Here is a 22757-nt window from a genome sequence, read left to right on the forward strand (position 1 = left end):
AAACGCGAAAAACCGCCGACCGGAGGGAGGGAGGGATGCCGGGGAGCCTCCGGGACTCGCCCAGAAAATGGCGTTTCATAACATTCAACGCTGGTTTTCTGGGGGGAGCCCCGTCGGCTCCCCGGAGCTAACTACCCACAGACAGAAAAAGAGGGACTTACCCGGGAGGCGGTCGTCGCTCACCCCTCAACTCGAAGCCGAGACAACTGGCTGCAACCGCCGATCACAAAACATGATGCACCCCCGGCCAGACCAACCAAGCATCAACCACCCATGGACCCCTCCGGAACGCAGCAGTCTCATTCTTCGCCAGAAAAGAAGGAGACGGCTGCAAACGAACAAAACTATCACCACGACCAAAAGAGCAGAAACCCCTGCGCCGGAGGAGAGCATGAAGCTCCCCTACCCGACCCCCAGAGGCCAAAGCCAACAAGAAAAGTGCCTTGGAAAAACAATCCAGGACCGAAGGGGCCACAACGAAACGAGGAGATGAAAGGAAAGCGAGCACTCTGTCCAAAGACCAGGACGGCTCAGGCGACGCATGAGCAGGCCGGAGGTGAAACAATGCACGAGACAGCTTGCGAAACGGCGCAGACGTAACATCGATACCGAAAGCAAGCTGAAGCGGCTCCGCCAGCGCCGCACGATACGAAGCGACAGTGTTAGGCATAAGATGACGGTCCTGAAACAACCACGAGAGGAAGGACAAGACCACCCGAACAGACAAGGAGCTAACACGACGAAGACGCAAAAAGAAACGGAAGGACCGCCAGGAAAACTGCATACTGCCGCCGAGAAGAAGCCCTCAGGTGGGACACCAACAAGGAGGCCACCTGATCACCATAGAGATGATGATAGACTCGAGTCAAAAAAACCATACACGAAGACTCGAGGAGAAGATCGAACCAGCTACGTGACGTACCGGCCCGATCTGCTGAAAGAGGCGGAGCCGCGGGAAAAACCCTCGGGTTCGGACACCGAGCAACCAGCGCCTGAAACCAAGGCTGGGCCGGCCACCAAGGGGCCAGAAGGACAACTCTCCCCCGGTAAGTCTCTAAGCGAGTCAGGACCTGGAGCAACAGCCGAACCAGGGGAAAGAGATACAGGAACCCCCACCTCGTCCAGTCGAGCCGAAAGGCATCGACCCCGACGGCCTCGCAATCGGGGAAGGGCGCCGCATAAACGGGAAGACGCCGCGACCACGCCGACGCGAAGAGGTCCACCTCGGGGCGCCCGAACGTCTGGCAAAGCCAAAGGAAGGACTCGTCGTCGACCGTCCACTCCGTGGAGAGAGGAACGAAGCGAGACAGGGCGTCGGCCAAGACGTTGGACACGCCCCGTACGTGAACCGCCAGGAGAGCCAAACCCCGAGAACTCAGCAGACGAGTCACCCGAAGCGACCAACCCCAAAGAGACAAGGACCGCATCGAACCCCCGCGGTTCAGGCAATGAACCACCGGAGAGCAGTCCGAATGGAGCCGAATCGTCGATCCGCGGGCCACCCGAATCCTCCCCAGAGCAAACCACACTGCCGCGAACTCCCGCACCGTACTGTGAGCTCGACGGAAGGACGGATCCCAACGCCCCTGGCCGGCCTGGTGAGCACTGGTCACAAAACCCCAGCCGAGACGACGCATCCGTGTACACATCGAGCGAGGGCTCGGGTAGGCGCCAAGGTACTGAACCCCGAAAAACCCGAAGAGGAAGCCGGTGACGCAGCAACCGACGCAAGGCCCCCGGGAGTCGAACTCTGCGATCGCGAGAGAGGCGGAAGGGGGAACCCCGAAGGAACCAGAACAGCCGTCGAAGCCAAACCCGACCCGGCGGGTAGACCACCATCGCGAAGTTCAGGCTCCCGCACAGCCCCTCGAGCATCCGCCGGGTGACCCGAGGGCCCTCCAGAAACAGACGAAGGCGGGACCGCAGCCGCAGGAGAGACTCCGGAGGGAGAGACAAGGAGGCGGTTCGAGAGTCCCACACGAGACCCAGCCATGTCCGAACCTGAGAGGGAACCAGATGGGACTTCCTCCAGTTCACCAAGAACCCGAACCCGGTGAGCTGGGAAAGAACCAAATCCCTGGCTAGCAAGCAAGCTGACTGGCTGGGAGCCCAAACCAGCCAGCCGTCGAGGTAGGCCAACACTCGAACACCTAGGAGACGCAAACGAGCCACCACAACCCATGTAAGGCGTGTGAACATGCGAGGTGCCAGGTTCAACCCGAACGGGAGACAACGAAAGCGGTAACTCAGACGCCCCACTACAAAACCGAGCCAGTCCCTGAACCGCGGATGAATCGGGACATGCCAATAAGCGTCCCGGAGGTCCAGGGACACCATCCAAGCTCCCGGCTCCAAGAGGAGCCGAACCTGAGACAGCGTAGTCATCCGAAAGGAGGGGCAATGAACCCAGGGGTTCAGATGGGACAAGTCCAGAATGAACCGCAGGTCCGCGCAGTCCCGTTTCGGAACCGGAAACAGACGGGAAACCCATCTGAGGGACGACGTCGTTTCGACGACGCCCAAGCGTACCCACTCCAAGACGACTCGACAGAGCGCAGGGGAAGAAGCCTGCCCTGCCAGCCCCGACCCCCCAAAGAGGGGAGGGGCCACCCAACGCCACCGCAGGCCGCGAGACACGACCCGAAAGGCCCACGAATCGTGGGACCAGGCGCGGGCGAACAGCGCAAGCCGCCCCCCCATCGCCCCGTCAAAGGGGCAAACCGCGAAAGGGCCGGCGACCCCTACGAGACCCAGAACCCCGCACAGCGCGAACACCGCGCCGACCAGACGAGGGAGGGTCCGCAGGAGGAGCCAACCCCAAACCTGACACCAGAGGCCTACCACGACGAGAGGAACCCCGAGCCCTGGCACGACCTTTCCGGGAAGACCCACCCCGGGACCCCCGGAAAACCAACAAGTCCGACATCGGACGACAAGCCGCCGACGCAGCCTGAATAAACTGCGCCACGGCCGACTCCCCAAACAGGAGAGGACAAAAAGGTGAAGAACGCCTAAGAGCCAGAGCCCAAGCAGATCCCATGGAGGAACCCAGCACCGCCTGCCGACACGCGAGACGGGAAGCATAGAACAGGGAAACCGCATCCCGCAAAATCGGCGTGAACAGCTTCAACAAGGCAGCCGACGAACGCGCAGCCGAGGACAAGGTGCCGGACCCCGGGACGGACCCAAGCGTCCCCACATCCACCACGAGCCAATCCGAAGACAGCCCCAGGAGGGGAAAGAACCGCAAGGCCGAACACAAAAGGCCCCGAGCACGCAAGTCCTCCGCCACGAGCGCTGCCGAAAGGGAGGGAAACTGCACATGGAGCTGAATAACGCCCACATCGCGGGGAAGGGCAGGGGCAAACAAGCACTCATTCAGGTACTCAAGTTCACCCCCCAGGAAAACCTGAAGCACCGTGGAAGCTTCCCGCCACTCCAGCGTGCGGGAACGACAGAAGGAATGCCAGGAATCCAGACCAAACAAGGGGCAGTCTGCTAGCCAGGACGACTCCGGAACCTCGTAACGGAGCCAGAAAGGGAACGAAGTCCCAACCTGGACGTGGACGGATCCATTTCCGAGGCATAATCCGGGTCACGCAGGAGGTAAGCTGCAAAGGCCGCTCGCACCACACCAGGTTGGATGCGATAAGCCGAAAACCTCCGGAAGGACGGAACCGACGTACCCAGGGGAACACGGAACCATACCCGGGGAGGGGCCTACACCAAATCCAACTCGTACGCAGAGGGGGGGAAAGAAAACCCCACTCCTTGTAACAATAAGCCCCGCTCAGTGGGAAGAAAAACCCCGGCGGAGTCCAGCGGGGCCCAAGGCCCCCAAGTCAGCCCCTCCCCAGCCTCGAGGTCCGTCACCACAGGACCCGAGGCCGAGTCCTCTCCCCAAGCCCCGACCCCACAAGACAAGGACGGAGCAGCCGGAAAAGCTGGAGGAAGAGGGGCCCACTGGTCAGACCCTGAAGCTTCGGCCGGGAGACAAGACTCGAATGCCTCTGCCGCCCCCCCGGAAGGGGCAACCCCCGAAGCTGCCCGAGTCTCGAGATCAAGTAACCCCTGCTCCGACCCCGAAACCCTCAGACGCTTTGGGGGCCGGAAGCAGGGGCGGGGGACCAGAACGAACAGAAGGGGAAGGACGAGGAGGTGCGGACTGAACCAGGATCGAAGCGACCCCCACCCCCAAGGCCGGGTCTCGAAAAGCAAAGCGGGGCAGCCCCGGGGCATCCGGGGAAGCAACCAACCGAGCGCGTTGCAACAGACGAAACCTAGACTGCAACGCACGTGCCGCCTGTACCCGAATAGAATCAGAGGATTGGGTAAATTGAGTCACAAGCAAGCAGCAACACTCACAGGACTCAGGGTCGAAAGTATCACCGACCCAACAGGCAGCGTGGCAGAGGCAAAAACAATGAGGGTCACCCTGAGACAAGGGGACCGAGCAACCCTCAAACTCGCACACAGCGAGTGGGGACTCCGGGGTCACATCCATCGGACCCACGCGCCCCCTAGGGGATTCCCAGGGTCCTGAGCGTTTACTTTAAGAGGACTCGCGCTCAGGTAGTCCCAGGCAGGGTGCTGCAAACCGGCGCCCAAAACTACCAAGCAAACTTCTAAAGCTGAACCCCAGGGACGTGTACACTCACGGGGACCTAGCAGGGGGCGCCACCGATGAGAACAGTGGAAGGGCAAAAACAAACTGAATAAAATGACAGAACCCCCCACCAGGCAAAAACAAAAAGAAAAACAAAACCCCGCAAGAGGACAGCGAACCCCAAGGAACAGAGCCGGCCGCGATGTCGGGAAATACAAGCTGAGCAGCACCCTGCGCCCCTACCAGTGCAAACTGCCTCTTACCTGCCGGTAACAAGGGAGAACAGAACACCCAAGAGCCCAACAGACGGCCGAAAAACCGAAAGGTAAAACGGACCAGCAGAGGCAGACCCCGAGGAGCCTGTGGAAGGTGGCCCCAAGCCCCAAGGGCAGTACTTACAGGGCACCTAGGGAAGGCAGCCCTAGGCGCATGCAGCCCGAGTACTGAAGATAACTCCTGGCTCTCGCACCCACAAAACTAACACCACACGCAAAGCACAGTGCAGTAGCGACACCGGAGCCAGAGCACACGACCATCGCCTATAGCATCAGCCTCAAGAACTGAGGTGTGGGTAGCCGGCGCGGGGGGTCTGGGGCTCCCCCTTCCCCCTCCCGGGGAGGGGGGAGCTGCGCAGACAGCGGCGCGGCAGTGTGTGACGTCACACTAGTTTGCTTGTTTTCGGTTGGGGAGTTCTATCCACTAGTTCGGTTTTAGGTAGCAATTTTAACCAGAACAGGGGTTTGTTTTGGGGCGCTTACCTTTCTGGGTGCCTGTTCCAGTCGATGGCAGACATAGAATGCTTCCACTAACACGGGGGCTTCTATAGGCCATTGCTCCCCTTGCCTCTCTGAGGGGGCCCGGTTCTGGCCGTGGTCCCCGGTAGGCCTAAGAACTCCATACACATGACTGATGCCAAAGTCTGACATTAGCATATCAGCCTGGGATAGCTCTGGGGAGCCGACGGGGCTCCCCCCAGAAAAGCCTCATAAAATGGGAAAGGAATGATAAAGTTTCTACCACCCAGCAGCCAAATGCAATGAGTAGATGATGACAAACCACAGTGGTGGGATGGTGTACCACTACCGGAGCGCTGCCCTGGTGGCCACCAGTCTCAGCATCACAAACATCATATCCAAAAACCCAAGGTTCATAACCTGTGTAGCAAAACTCTCGGCAAAAATGTAAACAATAAAACCGCTGACCGGAGAGGAGGTATGAGTAGGGGGTACCAAAAGCACAGGAAAATTACATGCAAGAAATGCATGATGAAACACACAGAAATAGTCGGTACTGTTCCTTTTTTTTCCAGTACAAAACATCCAAGCAAATGATGGATGCACCCAACTCGAGGGTGTGCGGAAATCACACTGACAAATACGGTAATACAAATGCATAAAGGGAAGGAAGGAAAGATACCCCCCTCCCCTGCAGCAACAACCCCTGCTCAGAGGGCACAAGGGCCCAAGCAGGGGCAAAAGGAGCCCAAGAACTCTTTTTGCCTCTTGGGCAAAAGGAGCTCTTTTGCTCAAGAGTATAGGTATGTTACTTTAACCACTGTGCTGCGCTAAGTTTATTGTGAAATTCCCCCTGTGCACATGAAATAAAGTGTTCCAAAAAAAAAATTTTTTCTTCGTAAAATTATAAATTCCCTTCCCTGAACATGTCTATGTAAAAATAAATACCAAATTCCACTTACTTTGGCTGTGGGGATGTAGGCAAGGTGCACTGAGACATCCTCAGGGCCTGGTCGCCTGTGCATGAATCGCCCAGACACGATCGCGCGGGCCATTCAAGCATCGGGTGTTGCCACAAATATATTTTCAATTATTTGTTCTATGTATTTCCAATGCGGTTTTATTTTTTTTAACATATATGATGCATATTTGTGTCCTTTACAATATGTTTACAGTAGAACGTTCATAATGTTCCATGGAACTGTGATACATATGTCAGTAACGCGTAAACAATAAATGTTTATTGTCACAATATTACTTGTTAAAAATTCACTAAAATTACAATATGTACAGTTTCACACTATTTACACAATAACACACTGTATTACACACTCCGTACTTCAGAAGTGAGTAGTAATCAACAAAGTAATCCATGGTGCACAGTGCAACTTCGCTCTCGTTGCACCAGGTATATAAATTTTCACTTCCTGTTTCTTCATTGTGTGTGCTTGCAAATAACGCACTCATGTAAACCCTTGGCTTTAGTCCTTGTAGGTTGTATGTAACCAAGCTTGTAAAGCATAAGGTAGCATTGAAAAGATTATAGGAAAAGATCAATTTGTATGGTCCCACTCAGAAAGAGATTCAGTTTGCCTCAAAGAGTGTCCATCAGTCAGGAAGAGATTCAGGTATTCTTGAAAATATCTATGGAAAACACCACCATGGAAGCCGCTAACACTATTCATCTATGCTACTTATATCAGATACATCATCACTGAACGCAGAAAATGATTCGTCTATGATCTTATCCCTTATCTCAAGCAGGACATCAAAGAACTAGAAACGTACACACATGCTGTGAGGAAATCTGGAGCAGGACAAGGACATACTACTAAATGGCTTCCAGAAAAACTGTAAACATGAGCTATGAGGAGAGATTAGAAATGTTAAATATGCCAAATCTAGAAGATAGAAGGACAAGAGATAACAAGGGTGCAACAAAAATATGAATGTTTTCTTTTGTACAGATTTAGAAGATTAGAACAAGGTAAGTAAGAAGGTTATAGATGCCAAAACCATCAGCACTTTCAAAGTATTATATGACAAAGATTATTAGGAAGGCAAGACACCATGGGCATAGCTCTCATCCTGTAACTACACCAAAGTAATTACAGGTAAATTCCCTGCCAACACCTTGAACATTTACTCCACCCCTCTGACCTTATATACCACCTTGTCCTCATTCTTTCCACATGCTATACTGTATAGTCATAGTGGTGTAGCGTTCTCTCCTGCCAACATAACAAGGTGAGTACGGAATACAACTCTGCATACCGTCTTTACTCATCAAATACACCTTCCAACCAGTATCTGACAATGCCAACACTCTATTAACATCACACTCATATCCTGGCTCCTACATCAATCACAGTAAGACCAAAAGATAATTATATACATTTAATACAGATGCTAAACTCACCGGATGCTTGCTATTGCTGGGAGTCCTAGTGAAGGTGTGCATCATGGAGGCCAATGTTAGCACCAATGTCTCATACAACTTATCATTCTTGTGACCCATTTTAGTAAGCTTCAATATGTCTGTAATATACAAAAATAAAATTTAAGGGAAATAAGTTTTTTATTATTATTATTATTATTATTATTTTCTACCACAGACGTGGCCACACATTTACAATGCTAATCAGCATATGTACACATACATATTATATATATATATACATACATATTTTAAACACACACACACACACAGTCTCCACTCGATCATCCGGACTATATGGGAAGGATCCCCAGCCGGATTATCACATTTTTCGGATAATGGTACTTTTTCACCTACGAGTCCAAAAGTGACCATTTCCAACTATTTTTATACTACAAACAACATAATTTGAATTGCCTTGCCACATATAATTATTAAATATTCAACTAGAAACCTCAACTTACCTTGTTGGTGTTCGTCTTCTTGACTGATGCCACATATCTTGAAGTTAAGAATTCTTAACAATTTATGTAACCTATACTAACACAACACTAAAATTAACACTTAAAATTACTGTACAGTTCATTAAGCAAAGTTAGTTTTGACTGCCAGCTGCTGAAGCCTCACTGGTTGAAGGTATTTGGGTTGCCTGTGAGGCCTTGCTTGTTGAAGGCGCTTCCATGCACCTCACTTGTTGAAACGCTTGCATGCCCTCACTTGTTGAAGGCGCTTGGCTTGCCTGTGATGCCTCACTTGTTGACATTTGGCTTGCCTGTGACACCTCGATTGTTGAAGGCACTTGCTTACGCCTCACTTGTTGAAGGCGCTTGGCTTGCCTGTAGTGCCTCACTTATTGAAGGGGCTTGGCTTGCCTGTAACGCCTCACTTGTTGAAGGCGCTTGCTTGCGTCTCACTTGTTGTAGGCGCTTGGCTTGCCTGTGGCGCCTCACTTGTTGAAGGCATTCGGCTGCCTGTGACGCCTCACTGGTTGAACAACACGTAACTTGTCTTTAATTGCTAGGACAACCTTCTTCCTCTTAACACCTCCAGAACGATTGATGCTGCTACCAGACATAGTCTTGGCCAAAAATGTTATAAGTTACTATGAAAATAAAAAAGGTTTTTAAAAAAATATTTCACTAATAGCCCAGCACTCTGTATAACATGAGGGACGGACGCACATGGGTTGACCAGTGTTGGACAGGTCCACTTGGGGTGGGGCAGCTATAGCACGTTACGTAGGCCGCCAGGAGGAAAAAACTCACAATATTTTTTAAGGAAACTTCAGCCTGTGCACATTGCTTTTAGGAAACTTATTTATTTGTTATTACATAATTACTAATACTTATTTAATTTGTTTTTGGCTATGATTAATTGTTCTAAAATTAATGGAAATTCCTGTACCCAGGTGGTCCCTCCCGACGTTCCCCTCCCACCCTCCCAACACCACCCACCCACCCCACCCCCTCCTCCACCATGCGTCTAGAGCCACAGACGGGATTAATACGGTATGGCCGAATTTTCATCCGGCCAAACCAGCTTTTATCCGGTTCCTGTGGCCATTTTGGCCGGATATTGTGATAACTTTATCCGATCACGATTTTGACCGTATAAGGGCATTTTCCGGATGTTTGAATCCCGGATAATCGCAGGGTTACAGTGTGTGTGTGTGTGTGTGTGTATGTGATTATATATATATTATATATATTTTATATATATATTATATATATATATATATAAATATATACATATAAATATATATATATATATATATATATAAATATATATATATATAAATATATATATATATATATATATATATATATATATATATATATATATATATAAATATATATATATAAATATATATATATAAATATATATATATATATAAATATATATATATATATATATATATATATATAAATATATATATATATATATATATATATATATATATATAAATATATATATATATATAAATATATATATATATATAAATATATATATATAAATAAATCCCGTAAGTATAGAGAACTGGATCACCACTACAATTTTGTCCCCATTGCTTCTGAGACGCTCGGCGCCTGGGGTAAAAGTGCTACCAGTTTTTTGAAGGAACTGGGTTCTAGGCTCATTGAATATATGCTCATTATATATATATATATATAAATATATACATATAAATATATATATATATATATATATAAATATATATATATATAAATATATATATATATATATATATATATATATATATATATATATATATATAAATATATATATATAAATATATATATATAAATATATATATATATATAAATATATATATATATATATATATATATATAAATATATATATATATATATATATATATATATATATATAAATATATATATATATATAAATATATATATATATATAAATATATATATATAAATAAATCCCGTAAGTATAGAGAACTGGATCACCACTACAATTTTGTCCCCATTGCTTCTGAGACGCTCGGCGCCTGGGGTAAAAGTGCTACCAGTTTTTTGAAGGAACTGGGTTCTAGGCTCATTGAAACAACAAGGGACCCGAGAGCTGCAAGCTTTCTTTTCCAGCGCCTCAGTGTGGCGATACAGAGGGGAAATGCGCACTGCATCCAGGGTTCCTGCCCGCCATCTGAGGAGCTGGAGGAACTCGACAACCTATGACAACCATCTTTGTAACCCATATGTAACTCCTTTTTTGTAACAAAGTTCAAATAAAGTAAATATATATATGTACATACAAAAGAATGGGGGTGGTAGGAGAAGATAATATTAGTGTTCAGTGAGAGACCACAAGGTCTCCTCTGAATACTTTTTATTTTCTTCTCCGAGGCTATGGGTCCCCACATTGGCACCAGAGGTGGTACCCTCACAAACTTTTATATAAATATATATATATAAATATATATATATATATAAATATATATATATAACTGAAAACTCACACCCCAGAAGTGACTCGAACCCATACTCCCAGATGCCACGCAACTGGTATGTACAAGACGCCTTAATCCACTTGACCATCACGACCGGACAAAATGAGGTGATAGCCGAGGCTATTTGAACCACCCCACCGCCGGCACTCGGATAGTAATCTTGGGCATAGCATTTTACCAAATCACCTCATTCTTTGGGGCACACGTGGTTGTGACTTGTTTTGTAAGCATAGGACAGTTGGTATTATAAAGGCTAAGAGTTTTTTGAAGAAAAGAATGCACTGCTAGGTTGATGTCCACTATGTTACCTAACTCGGACTCCCAGTTGACATTATCAGCAGCAGTTATAAAATTGTCTATAGCAGTTTCATTGTGTAGTCTAAAACGTATCACTCTTGACTCAAGAGGTGGTTTGCTAATGTTAGTTAAGAGAGATGTGGGGTAATGATCTGTAGTGCTATCGGTGATTATACCTGAAGTAAGCGGAGAGGTTATGTTTGTCCAGATGTGATCGAGTGTCGTGGCAGTGCTATCAGTGATTCTAGTAGGTCTAGTGATTAAGGGTATGAGGAAGCAGGAATTCATACAGTTGAGGAAGCTAACAGCAGTGGGGTGTTCAGGCTCGCAGAGGTCAATATTAAAGTCCCCTGCGATAATTAGGTGGTTTTTGTTCAGTCTGTTATCAAGTATTAGATTTCTAAGGTTTGAGTTGAATTCGGACACATCAGTGTTAGGAATTCTATAAACTGCACCCACAGTCAGGACAGACTCGGCACCCTTGACTCTGAAGCTGGCGAAGATATACTCCCCATAGCAGTCTCTGGTTCTAATTTCTTTTAAGCATGTTAGTTCTTGGTGGTAGTAAAGAGCAGTGCCACCACCTCTCTGAAGTTGACGACAGTTGTGAATTGCTGAGTAGTTAGGCATGTTAAAGAGCTGAGTAGTATCCTCTTTCAACCATGTTTCAGTAAGTATAATAAAAGAGAATTTGTTGTCAATAGCTTCAATCAAGGCACTAACATCATCGAAGTGTTTACCTAGGGATCTAACGTTCAAATTGATTACAGAGATATTGTGATTATGAGTTAATACATTGTTTACATCATGTGCTGCAAAATATCTGCAATTTAGATCATTAAAGTGATAATTGTCATAGATAGTGGATAAGAGGTTAAGTTCAGGGTCTATACTTGTCTGCATAAAAAAAGCTGATTGCAGGAAAAACAAGGGAAGAAAGGCAAATAACAAGGTAGAAATAAGCTATAAAGTAGGGAAAAAGATGTACACAATACAGAACAAAGCAAACTCAAAAGGGGCTTACAGGGGTACAATGGAGTAAGGGAGTATGGCTAGGCTAGGCAACCTAGGTAATAAATGAGATTAACGAAAAAACATATAAACATGGACTATACAAAACACAAGATATTATAATACAAAACAAAAATATAAACAAGACTAAGCAATACAAAAACAAATTGAGCAAAAATGAAAAATGAGGTAGATTGCTTACAAGTACTCTCAGGTACACTGTAAGTAACAATTTGCAATTTGAGATATATGTTACTGGAAATCAAACACAACACCATGCTTGTTTTGTTCGATTTCGTCGCAACAGTTCAGTGATCTCCAGCTTCGAAATAATAAAATTAATAAATCAGTTCCAAAGTAAGTATTTTTTATAGCTCATATTACCGTAATAATGTTGCTAAACTAAACATGTAACCCAAAAATATATAATTTGATGTAAATCGAATATTTGAGAGAAATTTATATTACTGGAAATCAAACACAACACCAGGCGTGTTTTGTTCGATTTCGTCGCCACAGTTCAGTGACCTACGACTTCGAAATAATAAAATTAATAAATCACTTCCAAAATAAGTATTTTGTATAGCTCTTATTACCGTAATAATGTTGCTAAACTAAATATATAACCCCAAAATATATAATTTGATGTAAATTGAATATTTAAGAGAGATTTATGTTACTGGATCTGGCTTAAACACCAGCCGACTAAAGGGTGTACATATAGACTTAGTCTGCGTTCGTACAGTATGCACCCAGTGCCCTTAGCTTTGTCTGCGATTGACGTACAGTATTTATCCGCCGGTGGAAGAATAATTGTGGAATTGACCATTTTTTTACTACAGCTCTTTGGTTATAAAACAAAATGTCTCAGGGGCTTACTAATAGTGCCTTATTAATGCCAAAAATGAAGCAATATTTTGCAAGAACTAGTAGCAGAAAATCAACCAGCATGAGCACAGCCGTACCCAGAGTGGTACCCAGCTGTACCCAGAGTGGTACGAAGCAACCAGCATGAGAACAGCCGTACCAAGCATGAGAACAGCCGTACCCAGCACGAGAACAGCCATACCCAGCATGAGAACAGCCATACCCAGCAAGAGAACAGCCATATTAAGTACGAGAACAGCCATACCCAGCACGAGAACAGCCGTACCCAGCAAGAGAACAGCCGTACCAAGTACGAGAACAGCCATACCAAGCACGAGAACAGTCGAACCCAGCATGAGAACAGCCGTACCCAGCACGAGAACAGCCGTACCCAGCACAAGAACAGCCGCTCCCAGCACGAGAACAGCCGTACCCAGCACGAGCACAGTTGTACCCAGCACTGGTACAGCAGCCAGCACCAGCTCAGAAGCAGCTGAACCCACAGCAGCAGCGAGCACCAGCAAAGCTGATGCAAACATCTAAAAACATCGTGTGCGGCGTGAACAGTTAGAACAAGTGTTAAATTTAAGTGTGTACACAGTGTTAAAATTAAAGTTGCATGAATTTTAGTGTACAATAGTTTTTATAAACTGTATTGTAGTACTCAACATAAAGCAGAACTACTTTTAATCAACACAGTGCTAACGGCATAATGCACTACAGCACGTATTTACTGTAGAGCATTCACAACTTCACGAAACTTCAAGATGGACATAACTCCAACAGTAAGGTAAATTTATGAATTCCAGTATTTTTTAGTAGAGAAGTAATATATAGGTACAGTATTTAATATGATAATGCATTTTTATTGTGCACAGAAAAAAAAGACACTGACACAAATGCCTCCTGAAGGTCACCTCTTGCAACTAATCCAACGATCCAACGAACTGGGGTTGGTCCCATATAGTACGTTGAATCGAGGTTGTACTGTATATATAAATATATATATATAAATATATATATATAAATATATATATGTCGTACCTAGTAGCCAGAACGCACTTCTCAGCCTACTATGCAAGGCCCGATTTGCTTAATAAGCCAAGTTTTCATGAATTAATGTTTTTTCGACTACCTAACCTACCTAACCTAACCTACCTTTTTCGGCTACCTAACCGAACCTAACCTATAAAGATAGGTTAGGTTCGGTCATATATCTACGTTAATTTTAACTCCACTAAAAAAAAATTGACTTCATACATAATGAAATGGGTAGCTTTATAATTTCATAAGAAAAAAATTAGAGAAAATATATTAATTCAGGAAAACTTGGCTTATTAGGCAAATCGGGCCTTGCATAGTAGGCTGAGCCATATATATAAATATATATGGCTTGCATATATATTTATATATATATATATATATATATATAAATATATATATATATATATATTATATATATTTATATATATATATATATATATATATATATATATATATATATATATATATATATATATATTATATATATTTATATATATATATATATATATATTATATATATTTATATATATATATATATTATATATATTTATATATATATATATTATATATATTTATATATATATATATATATTATATATATTTATATATATATATATATATATATATTTATATATATATATATATATATATATATATATATATTATATATATATATATATATATATATATATATATATATATATATATATATATATATATATATATATATATATATATATATATATATGTCGTACCTAGTAGCCAGAACGCACTTTTTGGCCTACTATTCAAGGCCCGATTTGCCTAATAAGCCAAGTTTTCCTGAATTAATATATATTCTCTAATTTTTTTCTTATGAAATGATAAATCTACCCTTTTCATTATGTATGAGGTCAATTTTTCTTTATTGGAGTTAAAATTAACGTAGATATTTGACCGAACCTAACCAACCCTACCTAACCTAACCTAACCTATCTTTATAGGTTAGGTTAGGTTAGGTAGCCGAAAAAGTTAGGTTAGGTTAGGTTAGGTAGGTTAGGTAGTCGAAAAACAATTAATTCATGAAAACTTGGCTTATTAGGCAAATCGGGCCTTGCATAGTAGGCTGAGAAGTGCGTTCTGGCTACTAGGTACGACATATATATATATATATATATATATATATATATATATATATATATATATATATAATGTCGTACCTAGTAGCCAGAACACACTTCTCAGCCTACTATGCAAGGCCCGATTTGCCTAATAACCCAAGTTTTCATGAAATAATTGTTTTTCGACAACCTAACCTACCTAACCTAACCTAACCTAACTCTTTCGGCTAACTAACCTAACCTAACCTATAAAGATAGGTTAGGTTAGGTTAGGTAGGGTTGGTTAGGTTCAGTCATATATCTACGTTAATTTTAATGCCAATAAAAAAAAATTGACCTCATACATAATGAAATGGGTAGCTTTATCATTTCATAAGAAAAAATTTTGAGAAAATATATTAATTCAGGAAAACTTGGCTTATTAGGCAAATCGGGCCTTGCATAGTAGGCTGAGAAGTGCGTTCTGACTACTAGGTACGACATTATATATATATATATATATATATATATATATATATATATATATATATATATATATATTATATATATATATATATATATATATATGTCGTACCTAGTAGCCAGAACGCACTTCTCAGCCTACTATGCAAGGCCTGATTTGTCTAATAAGCCAAGTTTACATGAATTAATTGTTTTTCGACTACCTAACCTAACCTAACCTAACTTTTTCCGCTACTTAACCTAACCTAACCTTTAAAGATAGGTTAGGTTAGGTTAGGTTAGGTAGGGTTGGTTAGGTTCGGTCATTTATCTCCGTTAATTTTAACTCCAATAAAAAAAACTTGACCTCATACATAATGAAATGGGTAGCTTTATCATTTCATAAGAAAAAAAATAGATAAAATATATTAATTCACGAAAACTTGGCTTATTAGGCAAATCGGGCCTTGCATTGTAGGCTGAGAAGTGCGTTCTGGCTACTAGGTACGACATATATATTATATATTATATATATATATATATATATATATATATATATATATATATATATATATATATATATATATATATATATATATATATATATATATATATATATATATATACAGAGCACCACTTGGTTTCCGAACTTTAGTTATCCGAAACTTCCAGTTTCCCGATTGGGGTTGGGGAGTCATGCTACCCGAACAAAGTTCAGGTAGGAAGGGGTCCGCCAAGCGTCACGCCGGCTTGTGGTGGTGGGTGGGAGATGGTCCAGGGTGCCCACTGTGACTTCACAGATTCACGGCCTATTATTCCTATTACAGTATTTTGAATTGCCATAAGGCTGGAATGTTCATTCTGTGCTTTTGTTTTACATATCTGCACAATCAAGAAACATCTGTGCACCATGTTGGCTCCAAATGAACGCATTGCGTCATTGATGGCTGACTGGTGGGTGGATGGACGATGGAGTTCAGGTGGGAGGCAGTATGAGAGGGGGGGGGGAGAATCAGTGAGAGAGGGGGATAATTAGTCAGAAAGGGAGGGAGAGAGAGATGCTAGGAGGGAGGGGGAGGTAGGGAGAGATGTTAGGAGGTAGGGAGAGATGCTAAGAGGGAGGAGGAGGTAGGGAGAGATGTTAGGAGGTAGGGAGAGATGCTAAGAGGGAGGGGGAGGTAGGGAGAGATGTTAGGAGGCAGAGAGAGATGCTAAGAGGGAGGGGGAGGTAGGGAGAGATGCTAAGAGGGAGGGGGAGGTAGGGAGAGATGCTAAGAGGGAGGGGGAGGTAGGGAGAGATGTTAGGAGGTAGGGAGAGATGCTAAGAGGGAGGGGGAGGTAGGGAGATATGCTAAGAGGGAGGGGGAGGTAGGGAGAGATGCTAAGAGGGAGGGGGAGGTAGGGAGAGATGTTAGGAGGTAGGGAGAGATGCTAAGAGGGAGGGGGAGGTAGGGAGAGATGTTAGGAGGTAGGGAGATATGCTAAGAGGGAGGGGGAGGTAGGGAGAGATGTTAGGAGGTAGGGAGAGATGCTAAGAGGGAGGGGGAGGTAGAGAGAGATGTTAGGAGGTAGGGAGAGATGCTAAGAGGGAGGGGGAGGTAGGGAGAGATGTTAGGAGGTAGGGAGATATGCTAAGAGGGAGGGGGAGGTAGGGAGAGATGTTAGGAGGTAGGGAGAGATGCTAAGAGGGAGGGGGAGGTAGGGAGAGATGCTAGGAGGTAGGCAGGAAGGGACGGAAGTAGTGAGAATTAGGGAGGGAAAGGCAAGCTGGCAGGCACAGGCTGGCAGGCACAGGCAGACAGGCACAGGCAGACAGGCAGGCAGGCAGGCTGGGAAGGAGGCAGGCAGGCTGGCTCGGGTAAGGAAGCGGTCAGCCAAGCGTCGTGCCGGCCCGTGGTGGGTGGGTGGGGGGGTGGGTGATAGTTTAGTTTGCTCACTGACCGTGTCGGGCGCCGCCGGCTACCCTGTGACGTCACAGACTCACGGCCTATTGTTCCCATTGTTTGAATTTGTCACGAGACTGGAGTGTTCATTCCGTGACTTTGTTTTACATATCAGCACAATCAAGGAACATCCGTGCACCATGTCGGCTCCAAATGCACGCATTGTGTCAGTGAAAGCATCTACAAGCGGGTTACGTAAAAGAAAGAGGTCAGTGATGACATTTGAAAAGAAAGTTGAAATAATTAAGAAGGTGGAAAGCGGTGTCCCGAGAAGTGTCGTGTGCGCTGAGTATGGCATTAGTAAAAGTACTGTTTTTGATCTTCTTAAGGCTAAACCTATCATTTTTTACTATTTCTCTAGAAGTGAAAGTGATAAAGCAATACGAAATAGAAAGGTAGTAAGTAAAGCAAAAGTGGAGAGTGTTGATAACGTAGTGTGGGAGTGGTACAAACAGAGACGTGAAGTGACGAAGAAGCCAGTGGCAGGCTGGCTCCTCGTGGAAAAGGCGCGTGAATTTCACCAAGCAATGAAAATTACTCAAAAGTGTGTATACAGTGATGGTTGGCTCAGAAGTTTTAAAACCCGTCATGGCATTAGGTTTATTAAAGTGCATGGTGAAAGACAATCTGCTGATATTGTTGGTGCTGATGAGTATGTGAGTAAATTTGCGGACATGGTGCAGGAACAAAATTTATCTCCAGAGCAAATTTATAATGCTGATGAGACAGGTTTGTACTGGCGTATGCTTCCCACAGAAACGATGGCTCATAGTGGTGAGGACGATCCTTCAGGTGGTTATAAACAGAACAAACAGAGAATTTCTTTGTTGTGCTGTGCAAATGCAGCTGGCACGCACAAATTAAAGTTACTTGTGATTGGAATTAGTAAAAACCCCAGGGCTTTAAAGTCAGCCAGGTGCCTCCCTGTGATTTATAAGGACCAGCCAAGTGCGTGGATGTCTCGAGTAATATTTGTCGAGTGGTTTAATAAGAACTTTGTACCCGAGGTGAAGGAGCACCTGAAAAGTGTTGGTCTCCCGCAAAACAGCAAAGTTGTGCTGCTGCTAGATAACAGTTCAACACATCCACGAGGTGATGAGCTTATAAATGGCAATATTATTGGAACGTTCTTGCCACCCAATACAACCTCAGTGATCCAACCCATGGATCAAGGAATAATTAAGAACCTTAAACACCACTACAAGAGGATGTTTGCCAGACGTCTTAACAATCAGCTTGGAACACTTAAGGACTTTTATAAAGTCTTCACAATAAAGTCAGCTGTCTGGACTATTGCTAGTGCGTGGGATGAGGTAAAGCAGACAACACTAAGAAATGGTTGGAAAAAACTTTGGCCCGCGTCAAGTCTGTTTCCTGAGGAAGATGACGAGGCAGATTTTGAAGGATTTGCGGTGAAGAAAGTTAGCGAGAAGAAAAAATTAAGAGAGGAACTCCTAGCCTATGTCAAGGGGATTAAGTCCCCTGAGATTAGAGCAGAACTGGTGACTGAAACAATCGAAGATGACACAGATAGATGGATAGATTTTGATGAAGAAGCCCCAAACAATCGAAACATGACTAATGATGAAATTATAGAATTAGTATGTACAGCAAAAAAGCCAGACGAGTGCAATGAAGAAGATGGAGAGGAAGAGGAAGAGGATGAAGAAACGTTAAAGGAAAAATGTGATATGGAAAAAGTTCAGCAAAATTTTGAATACATTCTGGCATTTATGGACACGAGTTACAGCGAGTTTGAAACTAAGGACATGATGACTCAGTACAATTTGTATATGAAGTTTTTAAAAACAAGAGCCAAGGGAATGAAACAAATGTCAATTACAGAGTCTTTTGCAATGGCTTCCAAGAAAGCTCGCATTGCATCACCTGCACCCGACTCATCGCATGTTGACCCAGTCAACCCAACAACTTCAGTCAATCCAACACCATCAACATCCACCACCACCTCTTCCATGTAAATAACTATGCTTCATCAACATCGATCATCAACATAAGCGGATTAGGACTTCAATTATTGGTGAGTACAAACAAAATACGGTCACGCATTTACGCTATGAACCTGTCAATTTTTTCCCCTAGATTTTTTTCAAATTATTTTTTTTATTTTTTCCTCCATTTCTCGTATACGAACTTACATGTTAACCGAAGGGTCTTGTCCCCAAGGGGTTCGGAAACCAAGTGGTGCTCTGTGTGTGTGTGTGTGTGTGTGTGTGTGTGTGTGTGTGTGTGTGTGTGTGTGTGTAATTACCTAAGTGTAATTACCTAAGTGTAGTTACAGGATGAGAGCTACGCTCGTGGTGTCCCGTCTTCCCAGCACTCTTTGTCATATAACGCTTTGAAACTACTGACGGTCTTGGCCTCCACCACCTTCTCACTTAACTTGTTCCAACCGTCTACCACTCTATTTGCGAAGGTGAATTTTCTTATATTTCTTCGGCATCTGTGTTTAGCTAGTTTAAATCTATGACCTCTTGTTCTTGAAGTTCCAGGTCTCAGGAAGTCTTCCCTGTCGATTTTATCAATTCCTGTTACTATTTTGTACGTAGTGATCATATCACCTCTTTTTCTTCTGTCTTCTAGTTTTGGCATATTTAATGCCTGTAACCTCTCCTCGTAGCTCTTGCCCTTCAGTTCTGGGAGCCACTTAGTAGCATGTCTTTGCACCTTTTCCAGTTTGTTGATGTGCTTCTTAAGATATGGGCACCACACAACAGCTGCATATTCTAGCTTTGGCCTAACAAAAGTCATGAACAATTTCTTTAGTATATCGCCATCCATGTATTTAAATGCAATTCTGAAGTTAGAAAGCATTAGCATAGGCTCCTTGCACAATATTCTTTATGTGGTCCTCAGGTGATAGTTTTCTATCTAGAACCACTCCTAGATCTCTTTCTTTATCAGAATTCTTTAAAGATTTCTCACATAATATATAGGTTGTGTGGGGTCTATGTTCTCCTATTCCACATTCCATAACATGACATTTATTAACATTAAATTCCATTTGCCAAGTGGTGCTCCATATACTTATTTTGTCCAGGTCTTTTTGAAGGGCATGACAATCATCTAAATTTCTTATCCTTCCTATTATCTTAGCATCATCAGCAAACATGTTCATATAATTCTGTATACCAACTGGTAGATCATTTATGTACACAATAAACATCACTGGTGCAAGAACTGAACCCTGTGGTACTCCACTTGTGACATTTCTCCATTCTGATACATTGCCTCTGATTACTGCCCTCATTTTTCTATCAGTCAGAAAATTTTTCATCCATGATAGAAGCTTACCTGTCACCCCCAGGAAGCAGCCCGTGACAGCTGACTAACACCCAGGTACCTATTTGCTGCTAGGTAACAGGGGCATTCAGGGTGAAAGAAACTTTGCCCATTTGTTTCTGCCTCGTGCGGGAATCGAACCCGCGCCACAGAATTACGAGTCCTGCGCGCTATCCACCAGGCAATGAGGCCCCTATCCATCGGGGCAAATGTTGAGTCGCATTTTTCGATGAAATTTACATCGTAACTCAAAATTATCGTAAATCGGGGCAATCGTAAGTCGAGGTGCCACTGTATCCTAATTTTATAAGAAAACTTTACATAAATAGGTGGCAAGTGACCAAGGATAAGCTCCAATATGCCAGCGTCATGATTGGCTACAGCTCTAAGATGAAAAATGTTACCTTCTCTTTGATTGCCAAATGAAAAGCTCTAATGACATCTAGTGAAACTTCAGTGAAGTGGCTAATATCTTTGCAAGTACATCTTACTGAATCGGATATAGGAACAGTCTTAGGCAACACTTAAGAACCTACGTAACATATCTACTTACGATGAAATACATGGAGCTTCATGAATCTAGGTCCTGGATAGCTCCAAGGAGCCTAAAGGGCTCTGTTGCTTCAAGCAACAGCTTGTTGGACCAAGCCCTCACAAGCCAAGCCCGACCCTTGGGCCGGGCTCGGGGCGTAGAAGAACTCTCAACTCCCTTCACGTACAATACAGGTTTATGCACTACATTACATTACTCCATACACAGACCCCTTTTCACAGCATTTATCAAAATTCAGTCAATTTGATACATGCTCGCCCCTCTCCAAAGTCCTTTATAAACTTTGCCATTTGTTTTTTCTAAATCAACGAATAATTTACATCTTTCAAACTTCCTTACACGCCTTTCACCACAAGCAATCTTAATGTAAATACCTGATTCACACACCATGTTACACTGCAGAACTCCTCTTGTTTATCTCTGATTAATTTCTAAACATATTTTAGAAATAATTTTAAAACTTACCCCGAATGATGAGTTCTGTTGGATGAGTTGACAGAGACAGACCAAGCAAATATCGTTCAGGTAAATCAGCAGGTCCATTAAATTTGAGCACAGACATAGCTGCTTTGTGTGCTGGTTCTGTCTGGGCTGCTGCAGCAATATCCATTAACTGGGCCCTGAAAAACGCAGAATTATAATAGCAAGCAAGATAATCTACTAATATCTTGGATGTACAAGAATAAAATCGTAACAATGAGATATAATTCAAGAATCTCTTCTAAAATTAATAGAGTTAGTCTGAGACTAACTATTATTTTAAATGATGCACGGCTTAGAAGCTCATGCCCATATACTGTGTTTACAATGGGTCAACCAATGAATGGCAAACCATGTAGGATACAACTAATGGTTTCAAATGTACTCTCAAAAACACACACACACTGACTGAAACAATTCCTCTAGTACAATAACAAGGCCATTGATGTATTATACAATATACACAATACAGTATTGTTCACTGAACTTCCATTTTAATGGGAACTGGTGATTAGGAAAATTCAAATGTAGTAGAAAGAGTTGATTCTGGTAGTGTGAATGCTATATTTTGTTGTAATGGTAAATATCATCAGTTTTCATGTGGGGAGATCTTGTGCATTTGAATGACTGGAATTCAGTGCTGAAAATGCAACAAAATATCAATGAACTATTTATAAAACCCAGTGTTGAATGTAATGAACTGCCTCTTGCTAGTAGGCCTCTCTCTCTGCCTCCTTGAGCTACCTCCAAACCTTGGGTACTGTACCACAACCGGTTTTAATGACTCAAGCACCTACATGCCACTACCATCACAGAGAATTGAGACTTGGGAAGCAAAAGTGCACAAGGAAGGAAACCCTGTACTCATACAGCTCCAAGTATACCTAACTTCTGGCTCACGCTATGCAACCGCATATAAACAGCCTCAGAGCAGGGTTGCCAGAACCAAAACATTATGTCCAAAATGCTATG

General features: G+C 43.7%; 1 protein-coding gene across 1 annotated transcript in view; it reads right to left on the reverse strand.

Annotated features, from left to right (window-relative positions):
* Mtp (microsomal triacylglycerol transfer protein) overlaps positions 1 to 22757 on the reverse strand; it is a 253595-nt gene that overhangs the window by 55301 nt on the left and 175537 nt on the right. The window contains exons 9-10 of the mRNA XM_069330044.1: positions 21771 to 21925; positions 7760 to 7878 (exon numbers count right to left, since the gene is read on the reverse strand). Of these exons, the coding sequence (XP_069186145.1) occupies positions 7760 to 7878; positions 21771 to 21925 (274 nt within the window). The remainder of the gene's footprint in view (positions 1 to 7759; positions 7879 to 21770; positions 21926 to 22757) is intronic.

The sequence above is a fragment of the Procambarus clarkii genome, chromosome 3 (genome assembly GCF_040958095.1).
Source record: "Procambarus clarkii isolate CNS0578487 chromosome 3, FALCON_Pclarkii_2.0, whole genome shotgun sequence".
NCBI classification, from domain to species: Eukaryota; Metazoa; Arthropoda; class Malacostraca; order Decapoda; family Cambaridae; genus Procambarus; species Procambarus clarkii.